Source organism: Gobius niger (assembly GCF_951799975.1).
Source record: "Gobius niger genome assembly, chromosome: 18".
NCBI lineage: Eukaryota > Metazoa > Chordata > Actinopteri > Gobiiformes > Gobiidae > Gobius > Gobius niger.
The window spans coordinates 127,724-141,446 of record NC_136869.1 but is presented as its reverse complement, the minus strand read 5'-3'; the positions used below and the strand labels follow the sequence as shown (position 1 = coordinate 141,446).

The following is a 13,723-nucleotide window of genomic DNA, read 5'->3' as shown; positions in this document are numbered from 1 at the left end:
CCGGGCGCTCCCCTTGCAGGTGGTGGTGAACGCCCTGATCGGGGCCATCCCCTCCATCATGAACGTGCTCCTCGTGTGCCTGATCTTCTGGCTGATCTTCAGCATCATGGGCGTGAACCTGTTCGCGGGGAAGTACGGCCGCTGCGTGAACCGCACGGGCCACGTGCACGACCCCGGCCTCGTCAACAACAAGACGGACTGTCTGGCCCTCAACAGCTCCAACTTCTACTGGACCAAGGTCAAGGTCAACTTCGACAACGTGGGAGCCGGATACCTGGCCCTGCTTCAGGTGGTGAGTGAACCTGCGGCCTCTAGGTGCTTCATTTACCAGGAGATACCAGGCCCTGCTTCAGGTGGTGAGTGAACCTGCGGCCTCTAGGTGCTTCATTCAGGCAGGAGATACCAGGCCCTGCTTCAGGTGGTGAGTGAACCTGCGCCCTTTAGCTTCAGAAACACCCAGGTCCTTCATTCATCCAGGAGATACCAGGAGATACCAGGAGATACCAGGCTCTGCTTCAGGTGGTGAGTGAACCTGCGCCCTTTAGGTGCTTCATTCAGGCAGGAGATACCTGCACCGTTACATTTTTTCGATCCCGATATTTTAACGATCCTGGGTTTTCGATCCCGATACTTTAACGATCCTGGGTTTTCGATCCTGATACTTTAACGATCCTCGGTTTTCGATCCCGATACTTTAACGATCCTCTGTTTTCGATCCCGATACTTTAACGATCCTGGGTTTTCGATCCCGATACTTTAACGATCCTGGGTTTTCGATCCCGATACTTTAACGATCCTGGGTTTTCGATCCCGATACTTTAACGATCCTGGGTTTTCGATCCCGATACTTAACGATCCTGGTTTTCGATCCCGATACTTTAACGATCCTCGGTTTTCGATCCCGATACTTTAACGATCCTGGGTTTTCGATCCTGATACTTTAACGATCCTGGGTTTTCGATCCCGATACTTTAACGATCCTCTGTTTTCGATCCCGATACTTTAACGATCCTCTGTTTTCGATCCTGATACTTTAACGATCCTGGGTTTTCGATCCCGATACTTTAACGATCCTGGGTTTTCGATCCCGATACTTTAACGATCCTGGGTTTTCGATCCCGATACTTTAACGATCCTCTGTTTTCGATCCCGATACTTGAACGATCCTGGGTTTTCGATCCCGATACTTTAACGATCCTGGGTTTTCGATCCCGATACTTTAACGATCCTGGGTTTTCGATCCGATACTTTAACGATCCTGGGTTTTCGATCCCGATACTTTAACGATCCTCGGTTTTCGATCCCGATACTTTAACGATCCTGGGTTTTCGATCCGATACTTTAACGATCCTCTGTTTTCGATCCCGATACTTTAACGATCCTGGGTTTTCGATCCCGATACTTTAACGATCCTCGGTTTTTGTTCCCGATACTTTAACGATCCTGGGTTTTCGATCCCGATACTTTAACGATCCTCGGTTTTCGTTCCCGATACTTTAACGATCCTGGGTTTTCGATCCCGATACTTTAACGATCCTCCGTTTCCGATCCCGATACTTTAACGATCCTCAGTTTTCGATCCCGATACTTTAACGATCCTCGGTTTTCGATCCCGATACTTTAACAATCCTCAGTTTTCGATCCCGATACTTTAACGATCCTCGGTTTCGATCCCGATACTTTAACGATCCTGGGTTTTCGATCCCGATACTTTAACGATCCTCCGTTTTCGATCCCGATACTTTAACGATCCTCTGTTTTCGATCCCGATACTTTAACGATCCTCAGTTTTCGATCCCGATACTTTAACGATCCTCTGTTTTCGATCCCGATACTTTAACGATCCTCAGTTTTCGATCCCGATACTTTAACGATCCTCGTGTTTTCGATCCCGATACTTTAACGATCCTCGGTTTTCGATCCCGATACTTTAACGATCCTCTGTTTTCGATCCCGATACTTTAACGATCCTCGGTTTTCGATCCCGATACTTTAACGATCCTCGTTTTCGATCCCGATACTTTAACGATCCTGGGTTTTCGATCCCGATACTTTAACGATCCTCTGTTTTCGATCCCGATACTTTAACGATCCTGGGTTTTCGATCCCGATACTTTAACGATCCTCGGTTTTCGATCCCGATACTTGAACGATCCTGGGTTTTCGATCCCGATACTTTAACGATCCTCTGTTTTCGATCCCGATACTTTAACGATCCTCTGTTTTCGATCCCGATACTTTAACGATCCTCTGTTTTCGATCCCGATACTTTAACGATCTTCGGTTTTCGATCCCGATACTTTAACGATCTTCGGTTTTCGATCCCGATACTTTAACGATCCTCTGTTTTCGATCCCGATACTTAACGATCCTGGGTTTTCGATCCCGATACTTTAACGATCCTCGGTTTTCGATCCCGATACTTTAACTATCCTTAGTTTTCGATCCCGATACTTTAACGATCCTCGGTTTTCGATCCCGATACTTTAACGATCCTGGGTTTTCGATCCCGATACTTTAACGATCCTCGGTTTTCGATCCCGATACTTTAACGATCCTTGGTTTTCAATCCTGATACTTAACGATCCTGGGTTTTCGATCCCGATACTTTAACGATCCTCGGTTTTCGATCCCGATACTTTAACGATCCTGGGTTTTCGATCCCGATACTTTAACGATCCTGGGTTTTCGATCCCGATACTTTAACGATCCTCGGTTTTCGATCCCGATACTTTAGCGATCCTCGGTTTTCGATCCCGATACTTTAACGATCCTGGGTTTTCGATCCCGATACTTTAACGATCCTGGGTTTCGATCCCGATACTTGAACGATCCTCGGTTTTCGATCCCGATACTTTAACGATCCTGGGTTTTCGATCCCGATACTTTAACGATCCTCGGTTTTCGATCCCGATACTTGAACGATCCTCTGTTTTCGATCCGATACTTTAACGATCCTCTGTTTTCGATCCCGATACTTTAACGATCCTCTGTTTTCGATCCCGATACTTTAACGATCCTCTGTTTTCGATCCCGATACTTTAATGATCCTCTGTTTTCGATCCCGATACTTTAACGATCCTCGGTTTTTCGATCCCGATACTTTAACGATCCTCGGTTTTCGATCCCGATACTTTAACGATCCTCTGTTTTCGATCCCGATACTTTAACGATCCTGGGTTTTCAATCCCGATACTTTAACGATCCTCGGTTTTCGATCACCGATACTTTAATGATCCTCTGTTTTCGATCCCGATACTTTAACGATCCTCGGTTTTCGATCCCGATACTTTAACGATCCTCGGTTTTCGATCCCGATACTTTAACGATCCTCTGTTTTCGATCCCGATACTTTAACGATCCTCTGTTTTCAATCCCGATACTTTAACGATCCTCTGTTTTCGATCCCGATACTTTAACGATCCTCGGTTTTCGATCCGATACTTTAACGATCCTCGGTTTTTGATCCTGATACTTTAACGATCCTCGGTTTTTGATCCCGATACTTTAACGATCCTCGGTTTTCGATCCTGATACTTCAACGATCCTCTGTTTCCGATCCCGATACTTTAACGATCCTCGCTTTTCGATCCCGATACTTTAACAATCCTCCGTTTTCGATCCCGATACTTTAACGATCCTCGGTTTTCGATCCTGATACTTTAACGATCCTGGGTTTTCGATCCCGATATTTTAACGATCCTCGGTTTTCGATCCCGATACTTTAACGATCCTCGGTTTTTGATCCCGATATTTTAACGATCCTCGGTTTTCGATCCTGATACTTTAACGATCCTGGGTTTTCGATCCCGATATTTTAACGATCCTCGGTTTTCGATCCCGATACTTTAACGATCCTCGGTTTTTGATCCCGATATTTTAACGATCCTCTGTTTTCGATCCTGATACTTTAACGATCCTCTGTTTTCGATCCCGATACTTTAACGATCCTGGGTTTTCGATCCCGATACTTTAACGATCCTCTGTTTTCGATCCCGATACTTTAACGATCCTCGGTTTTCGATCCCGATACTTTAGCGATCCTCGGTTTTCGAACCCGATACTTTAACGATCCTCTGTTTTCGATCCCGATACTTTAACGATCCTCTGTTTTCGATCCCGATACTTTAACGATCCTGGGTTTTCGATCCCGATACTTTAACGATCCTCAGTTTTCGATCCCGATACTTTAACGATCCTGGGTTTTCGATTCCGATACTTTAGCGATCCTCGGTTTTCGATCCCGATACTTTAACAATCCTGGGTTTTCGATCCCGATACTTTAACAATCCTGGGTTTTCGATCCCGATACTTTAGCGATCCTCTGTTTTCGATCCCGATACTTTAACAATCCTGGGTTTTCGATCCCGATACTTTAACAATCCTGGGTTTTCGATCCCGATACTTTAGCGATCCTCTGTTTTCGATCCCGATACTTTAACGATCCTCGGTTTTCGATCCCGATACTTTAACGATCCTCTGTTTTCGATCCCGATACTTTAACGATCCTGGGTTTTCGATCCCGATACTTTAACGATCCTGGGTTTTCGATCCCGATACTTTAACGATCCTGGGTTTTCGATCCCGATACTTTAACGATCCTGGGTTTTCGATCCCGATCCTGAACGATCCTTTTTTAGTCCATTTATTCCTTTTCCTTCCTTTAGTTTCTTTTGCATTTGTTTCATGTTTGAGGCGAAACCAAGAACAAAGAAACTTCAACAACAAAATGGTGGAAATTCTCAGTTTTTCTCATTTTCCCCCAGTTTTAGACACTTTTTTTCTTTCTATTTTCCAAAATTCTCCTCGTTTTCCCCAAACTTTTCATGTTTTTTTTGTTTGTTTTTTTTACCAATTTCGCTCAAATTTTACCCCAGTTCTTTTTCACATTTTTCGAAAAACTTTTAATAATTTTTTCCCCAATTTCTCCTCTTGTTTTTCTCCATTTTCCCGCAATTTTTCTGAAAACATATTTTTTTCTCAACATTGTCCCAGTTTTTCCCACAGTTTTTGACGACGAACAGCGTCACAAAATGAACATAGATATTTTGTATTATTATTATTATCGCCGTATTCTCTGGTCTCAGCATGTTTGAGACGTTGCCATGACGACAGGCCTGGTCCCGCCCACATGTGACCCCGGTGCAGTGAGGAGGGTTAGTGCTAGATGTTCTGCTCCGGAGGGACAGTCTGCTGTGAAAACGAGAGATATCAGGACACAGATGAAGGTTTAGGGCCAGGGAAATGTTTAACCTCTGAACTCCCGCCTGAACCCAGAGGAGCTTTGTCCTCAGGGCATCACATTTTTTTTCCAACATTTTTTGTTGGGCGTTCAACTCATTTTGGTAACTTTTTTGTCATTTTTTTGTCATTTTTTTGTCATTTTTTGTCATTTTTTTGTCATTTTTTTGTCATTTTTTTATCACATTTTTTGTCATTTTTTTGTCATTTTTTTATCACATTTTTTGTCATTTTTGTCATTTTTTTGTCATTTTTTGTCATTTTTTTGTCATTTTTTTATCACATTTTTGTCATTTTTTGGTCATTTTTTTGTCATTTTTTTATCACATTTTTGTCATTTTTTTTGTCACATTTTTATCACATTTTTTGTCATTTTTTTGTCATTTTTTTTATCACATTTTTTGTCATTTTTTTGTCATTTTTTTATCACATTTTTTGTCATTTTTTGTCATTTTTTTGTTAATTTTTTGTCATTTTTTTGTCATTTTTTTATCACATTTTTGTCATTTTTGTTAATTTTTTGTCATTTTTTTGTCATTTTTTGTCATTTTTTGTCATTTTTTTTGTCATTTTTTGTCATTTTTTTTGTCATTTTTGTCATTTTTTTGTCATTTTTTTGTCATTTTTTATCACATTTTTTGTCATTTTTTTGTCATTTTTTTGTCATTTTTTTGTCATTTTTTGTCATTTTTTTGTCATTTTTTATCACATTTTTGTCATTTTTTTGTCATTTTTTTAATACATTTTATTATCACATTTTTGTCATTTTTTCGTCCATTTTTAATCAATTTTTTTGTCACTTTTTTTACATTTTTTGTGACATTTTTGACATTTTTTCGTCAATTTTTCGTCAATTTTTCGTCAATTTTTTGTGACATTTTTGTGACATTTTTGTGACATTTTTGCCACTTTTCATAAATTTTTCGTCACTTTTTTGTCAATGTTTTCTCACTTTTTTGTCACATTTCCATCATTGTTTTGTCACTATTTCCTCACCTTTTTTCCAGAAGCTTTTGGATTGGGGTAAAGCCAAACTGGAGAAACTGTGCTCGGTTCAGGTGGGAGTTAAAGGGGTTAAACCTTACGGATTAGGATTATTTGTATTTTTAGACAAACCAACTCATAGATCTATACAAACAAACAGACCGTCCCTCCGGAGCAGACGATCTAGCGCTAACCAGTGAGGAGTCATGTCTCCCCGAGTCTCCCCGAGTCTCCCGGTGACGTCTCGGTGATGACCCCCCTCCCTCCTGAGCCTCTCCCCCCCCCCCCCTCAGACTCCTGTACCTGGGCGCTCGTGCTGATGGATTCCTGCTGTATTTTTAGCGCCGCGTGGGCAGAAGGAAAGTTCACGGCGCGCGGTGTCCACTCAGAGAAACTGAAAAGGCCAGACACAAAATGGAGGATAATGGCTGTGATCCGGAGCCGCGGCACAAAGAGGAGGAAGAACACCGAGGAGGAGGAGGAGGAGAGGGGGGGGGACAAGGTGTTAGGGCCCCCGGCGATATATCGGCCTCAAGATCATCGGAAGATCGGCCGATACATCGAGTTTATCTCCAGTGTCGAGAAAAAAGGGGACAAATAATCGGGAGAAACTGGGAAAAGTGAGTTTGGGGGAAACGTTTGGCAAAAATAGGAGAAATAATCAGGAAAAATATGTTAATGTTGGAGAGAAAAGAGGAAGATCTGGGAGAAAAAACATTCTGGAAAAACAAAAACAGCATAAAACAGGACGGGGAGGATCGAGAGGACGTGGGGAAAACATCCATTTTCTTCCACTTTTCCGGTGGTGGGGGCTGTTGGAGCTGCACCTGCCTCTATAGCGCCCCCTGCAGGTGGTGGGGTCGGTCTCTCATGAGGAGCTTCTGACCCGTCACCCTGGGAGGCCCTACAGGAACGAAGGGCAGCGTCTCAGCAGAGGTGCCCGGACTCCACCTCCTCCAGATGTTCTGACTCTGAGGCCACACCTCCTCCAGATGTTCTGACTCTGAGGCCACACCTCCTCCAGATGTTCTGACTCTGAGGCCACACCTCCTCGGAGACATCGTCCCAGCAGCGTGTCCTGGGTCTTCCACCAGGCCTCCTCCCAATAGGACATGCCTGGAGGCGGCAGGAGGCATCCGGCACAGATGCCCGAGCAACTTCAGCTGGGTCATTCCGATGTGAAGGAGCAGCGACTCTACTCCGAGCTCCTCCCACAGACACCCTGAAGGAGGCTCATTTCAGCCGCTTGTATCTGCGACCTCGTCCTTTGGTCATTACCCAGATCACAGGACCCAGATCACATGACCCAGATCACAGGACCCAGATCACATGACCCAGATCACATGACCCAGATCACAGGACCCAGATCACAGGACCCAGATCACATGACCCAGATCACATGACCCAGATCACAGGACCCAGATCACATGACCCAGATCACATGACCCAGATCACAGGACCCAGATCACAGGACCCAGATCACATGACCCAGATCACATGACCACAGGTGAGGGCGGGAACTCGAGAGTAAAATCGATAAATCGGTAAGAACACAGCGAGATGTTCACTTCTGTAAACATGGCCCTCATGGGACAGAAGGTGCAGCCAGTTAGTGAGGAACGAAGGTCACATGACTGTCTCATCATGGCGTCCGGTCCCATGACTGTCTCATCATGGCGTCCGGTCACATGACTGTCTCATCATGGCGTCCGGTCACATGACTGTCTCATCATGGCGTCCGTTCACATGATTATGTAACCAATATGCTGCTATTAAACAACAGAATTCACTTTCAAATGAATGGGCTGGGACTAGAAGTGTAGGTGTCGACTCAGAGGAGGCAGAGACCAGAATGAGCTTTTTGATGGTACCGTATATTATATAAAAATGTGGACAGACAAAACATCGAGAATGGCAATTCATACCCAACAATAACAACCATAGTATGTACAAAAAGAACAACCAAAGAACATAGACAGTCCTGTGGTGCTTCAAACAGGCATGAGGTTCATAAAGTTCAGTGTTCGTGCAGTTCATACGACCCGGGTCCCGATCGAGTGTCCAGGGGGAAGGTCGTGACCCGTGGGGAGGAGTGAGTGAATGAGTGTGAGACTGGGGTGCGAGGGTGGCTGCAGGAGCCTCCGACCAGCCCGGACAGAGCAGGAGGTCGGGGTTCCTATGGGAATCTCCAGGCATGGATACTTCTTCTTTGGGCCAGAATTCTGTTTCAGTAGCTCGCCATCAACGTAAAAAGCCTGGCCTGTGTAAAACAGCACCAAGAACAATAAGTCTAAGCTGTGTACACATTTATCAATCCTATAGTAACACTGATCGTATACAAACTCATATATAATCTCTCAATATCCACATTGTACAATATAATCATAATTTAGACATGTCCAATCAACACTCAAGATGTGCAACTATTAGCAGATCGTAGCAAACCCACTATATCGAGCTAAACCAAAGTGCATATCAATATACACATAAAAGAGCATTAAATTCAAGGTACTTTTTGTAAAAAAAAACTAGCAACGTAATGCTTAAAGTGCACTGAAGTGTGTAAGGCAAATTCAAAACATTACGTTAATCACAATTCGCGAATACAAGCGGCCGAAATGAGTTTCCTTCGCAGGGTGTCTGGGGGTGAGGAGCTCAGTTACCCGGGAGGAGCTCGGAGTAGAGTCGCTGCTCCTTCACGTGGAAAGGAGCAGCTCAGGTGGCTCGGGCATCTGTTCCGGATACCTCCTGGTCGCCTCCCGCGGGAGGTGTTCCAGGCATGTCCTAGTGGGACAAGGCCTCGCGGACCCAGGACACGGTGGTGGGACTATGTCTCTGAGCTGGCCTGGTGTCGCCTCGGGGTCAGAACAGCTGGAGGAGGTGTGGCCTCGGGGTCAGAACAGCTGGAGGAGGTGTGGCCTCGGGGTCAGAACAGCTGGAGGAGGTGTGGCCTCGGGGTCAGAACAGCTGGAGGAGGTGTGGCCTCGGGGTCAGAACAGCTGGAGGAGGTGTGGCCTCGGGGTCAGAACAGCTGGAGGAGGTGTGGCCTCGGGGTCAGAACAGCTGGAGGAGGTGTGGCCTCGGGGTCAGAACTTCTGGAGAAGGTGGAGTCTGGGCACCTCTGCTGAGACACTGCCCCCGCGACCCGGCCCCAGATAAAGCGGATGGATGGATGGATTGTTTCCTGAAAAGCGCTATATAAGACCTATGTATTATTATTATTATTATGGACGTTAATCACAAGTTTGGGCTAAAAAACGCCACTACAACCCTTCGACTTTAGCTGTAACCTTCAATACAACCAACCAGTTTATATCAGCACTATTTGGGTTTGGTCGACATCCACAGAGAACGGATAGAAATATGGCACGAATAGCAAATGCTACCCGGACCCCCACAGAACCAAAGGGGGAGCGGCTAATGCTAAGCTACATGGTCGTGTGCGTTCTTACCAGGTCCGCGTTTCACTGAATGCACGGCTCATATCGTGGCCCGGCACTGGGCGTCGGCTCCTATCCGAGCAAATGTCTGGGCTTCCCTCGCGTCTACCGGTAACTTCCGGATACCCGATGTTAAAGAGACGTGATTGGCGGGACCTGGTCACATGACCCTATTCTCGAGATAGCACGGGGGGGTAACCACAGAGTAGGAGAAGGACAAATATTCACGGTGAATTCGACACCTGCGTTACAACTGTCTCAACATGGCGTCCGGTCACATGACTGTCTCATCATGGCGTCCGGTCACATGACTGTCTCATCATGGCGTCTGGTCACATGACTGTCTCATCATGGCGTCCGGTCACATGACTGTCTCATCATGGCGTCCGGTCACATGACTGTCTCATCATGGCGTCCGGTCACATGACTGTCTCATCATGGCGTCCGGTCACATGACTGTCTCATCATGGCGTCCGGCAGTGGTGACTCCGGTTCCTGTGTTTCAGGCGACCTTCAAAGGCTGGATGGAGATCATGTACGCGGCCGTGGACTCCCGATCCGTGAGTACTCAAATACTTCTACTACTACTATAGTACTACTACTGCGTGAAAGTACTGCAGCTCCTGGTCTGTTCCAGGTGGAGGAGCAGCCCATCAAGGAGATCAACCTCTACATGTACCTGTACTTCGTGGTCTTCATCATCTTCGGCTCCTTCTTCACCTTAAACCTCTTCATCGGAGTCATCATCGACAACTTCAACCAACAGAAGCGGAAGATAAGTATCTACATGTGGCCAGCAGGGGGCGCCAGGAGGAGAGACTGAGGAGGTCTGAGGGAGGAGAGTGTGAGGGAGGAGGGACTGAGGGAGGAGAGACTGAGGGAGGAGAGACTGAGGGAGGAGAGACTGAGGGAGGAGAGACTGAGGGAGGAGGGACTGAGGGAGGAGAGACTGAGGGAGGAGAGACTGAGGGAGGAGAGACTGAGGGAGGAGAGACTGAGGGAGGAGAGACTGAGGGAGGAGAGAAAAATTGAATAAAAAAAACGATGAAAAAACGACGAAAAAAACGACGAAAAAAAGACAAAAAAAAGACGAAAAAATGACAAAAAAACGACGAAAAAACGACGAAAAAACGACGAAAAAATGACGAAAAAACGACGAAAAAAATGACAAAAAATGACAAAAAATTGACGAAAAAATGACAAAAAAATGACGAAAAAATGACGAAAAAATGACGAAAAAATGACGAAAAATTGACGAAAAAACGACGAAAAAATGACGAAAAAATGACGAAAAAATGACGAAAAAATGACGAAAAATTGACAAAAAAATGACAAAAAAATGACGAAAAAATGACGAAAAAATAAAAAAAAAATGACAAAAAAACGACGAAAAAACGACGAAAAAAATGACAAAAAACGACGAAAAATTTACAAAAAAATGACGAAAAAACGACAAAAAAATGACGAAAAAACGACAAAAAAATTGACAAAAAATTGACAAAAAATGACAAAAAAATGACGAAAAAACGACGAAAAATTGACAAAAAAATGACGAAAAAACGACAAAAAAATTGACAAAAAATTGACAAAAAATTGACAAAAAATGACGAAAAAATGACGAAAAAATGACGAAAAAATGACGAAAAAATGACGAAAAAATGACGAAAAATTTACAAAAAAACGACGAAAAAACGACAAAAAAACGACAAGAAATTGACAAAAAATTGACAAAAAAATGACGAAAAATTTACAAAAAAACGACGAAAAAACGACAAAAAAACGACAAAAAATTGACAAAAAAATGACGAAAAAATGACGAAAAATTTACAAAAAAACGACGAAAAACCGACGAAAAAACGACAAAAAATTGACAAAAAAATGACAAAAAAATGACGAAAAATTTACAAAAAACCGACGAAAAATTGACAGAAAATTGACAAAAAATGACAATAAATTGACAAAAAAATTACGAAAAAATGACGAAAAATTTACAAAAAAACGACAAAAAATTGACAAAAAATTGACAAAAAATGACAAAAAAATGACGAAAAATTTACAAAAAAACGACGAAAAACCGACGAAAAAATGACAAAAAATTGACAAAAAATTGACAAAAAAATGACGAAAAAATGACGAAAAATTTGCAAAAAAACGACAAAAAACGATGAAAAAAATGAGACTGAGGAGAGACTGAGGGAGGAGAGACTGAGGGAGGAGGGTCTGAGGGAGGAGGGTCTGAGGGAGGTGTCTGGGGAGAGGGGAGTTAACGTTCTCCTCCTGCTGTACTTAGGAGGGCAGGACATCTTCATGACGGAGGAACAGAAGAAATACTACAACGCCATGAAGAAACTGGGCTCCAAGAAACCACAGAAACCGATCCCCCGCCCCACGGTGAGACCCGGACCTAAACCCAGACCTGGAACTAAACCCAGACCCGGAACTAACCCAGACCTGGAACTAACCCAGACCCGGAACTAACCCCCAGACCCGGAACTAACCCAGACCCGGAACTAACCCAGACCCGGACCTAAGGTAAAGCTAAAGCTACAGGTAAAGCTACAGGTAAAGCTACAGGTAAAGCTACAGCTAAAGCTACAGGTAAAGCTACAGGTAAAGCTACAGCTAAAGCTACAGGTAAAGCTACAGGTAAAGCTACAGCTAAAGCTACAGGTAAAGCTACAGGTAAAGCTACAGCTAAAGCTACAGGTAAAGCTACAGGTAAAGCTACAGGTAAAGCTACAGGTAAAGCTACAGCTAAAGCTACAGGTAAAGCTACAGGTAAAGCTACAGCTAAAGCTACAGCTAAAGCTACAGCTAAAGCTACAGGTAAAGCTACAGGTAAAGCTACAGCTAAAGCTACAGGTAAAGCTACAGGTAAAGCTACAGGTAAAGCTACAGGTAAAGCTACAGGTAAAGCTACAGCTAAAGCTACAGGTAAAGCTAAAGGTAAAGCTACAGCTAAAGCTACAGGTAAAGCTACAGGTAAAGCTACAGCTAAAGCTACAGGTAAAGCTAAAGGTAAAGCTACAGGTAAAGCTACAGGTAAAGCTACAGCTAAAGCTACAGGTAAAGCTACAGCTAAAGCTACAGGTAAAGCTACAGGTAAAGCTACAGGTAAAGCTACAGCTAAAGCTACAGGTAAAGCTACAGCTAAAGCTACAGGTAAAGCTACAGGTAAAGCTACAGGTAAAGCTACAGCTAAAGCTACAGGTAAAGCTACAGCTAAAGCTACAGCTAAAGCTACAGGTAAAGCTACAGGTAAAGCTACAGCTAAAGCTACAGGTAAAGCTACAGCTAAAGCTACAGGTAAAGCTACAGGTAAAGCTACAGCTAAAGCTACAGGTAAAGCTACAGGTAAAGCTACAGGTAAAGCTACAGGTAAAGCTAAAGCTTAAGCTGAAGCTAAAGCTACAGGTAAAGCTAAAGCTTAAGCTGAAGCTAAAGCTAAAGGTAAAAGTACATGTAAAACTAAAGGTAAATAATAATAATAATGATGCATTGGTTTTATACAGCGCTTTTCTGGACACTCAAAGACGCTTTACATTGCATTATTCATTCACTCCATACTCGGTGGTGGTAAGTTACTATTGTAGCCACAGCTGCCCTGGGGTAGACTGACGGAAGCGAGGCAACCAGTCTGCTCCATCGGCCCCTCCGACCCCCACCACACTCACTCACTCAGTACATTCACTAGGCTTCCAGGTGTTACTAAACGGTCTCCCATCCAAGCACCGACCAGGCCCTGCTGAGCTTCAGGTCTGACGGGATCGGGCAGAGCAAAGGGGGTTTGGTAAAGCTAAAGCTTAAGCTAAAGGTAAAGCTAAAGCTAAAGTTACAGGTAAAGGTAAAGCTAAAGCTAAAGCTAAAGCTAAAGTTACAGGTAAAGGTAAAGCTAAAGCTAAAGCTAAAGGTAAAGCTAAAGCTAAAGCTAAAGCTAAAGTTACAGGTAAAGGTAAAGGTAAAGCTAAAGCTAAAGCTAAAGCTAAAGCTAAAGTTACAGGTAAAGGTAAAGGTAAAGGTAAAGTTACAGGTAAAGGTAAAGCTAAAGCTTAAGCTAA

General features: G+C 43.8%; 1 protein-coding gene across 1 annotated transcript in view; it reads left to right on the top strand.

Annotated features, from left to right (window-relative positions):
• LOC306977839 (sodium channel protein type 2 subunit alpha-like) overlaps positions 1 to 13,723 on the top strand; it is a gene marked incomplete at its 3' end in the record, with an annotated part of 145,736 nt that overhangs the window by 112,920 nt on the left and 19,093 nt on the right. The window contains exons 20-23 of the mRNA XM_079576278.1: positions 20 to 292; positions 10,172 to 10,225; positions 10,303 to 10,444; positions 11,956 to 12,056. Of these exons, the coding sequence (XP_079432404.1) occupies positions 20 to 292; positions 10,172 to 10,225; positions 10,303 to 10,444; positions 11,956 to 12,056 (570 nt within the window). The remainder of the gene's footprint in view (positions 1 to 19; positions 293 to 10,171; positions 10,226 to 10,302; positions 10,445 to 11,955; positions 12,057 to 13,723) is intronic.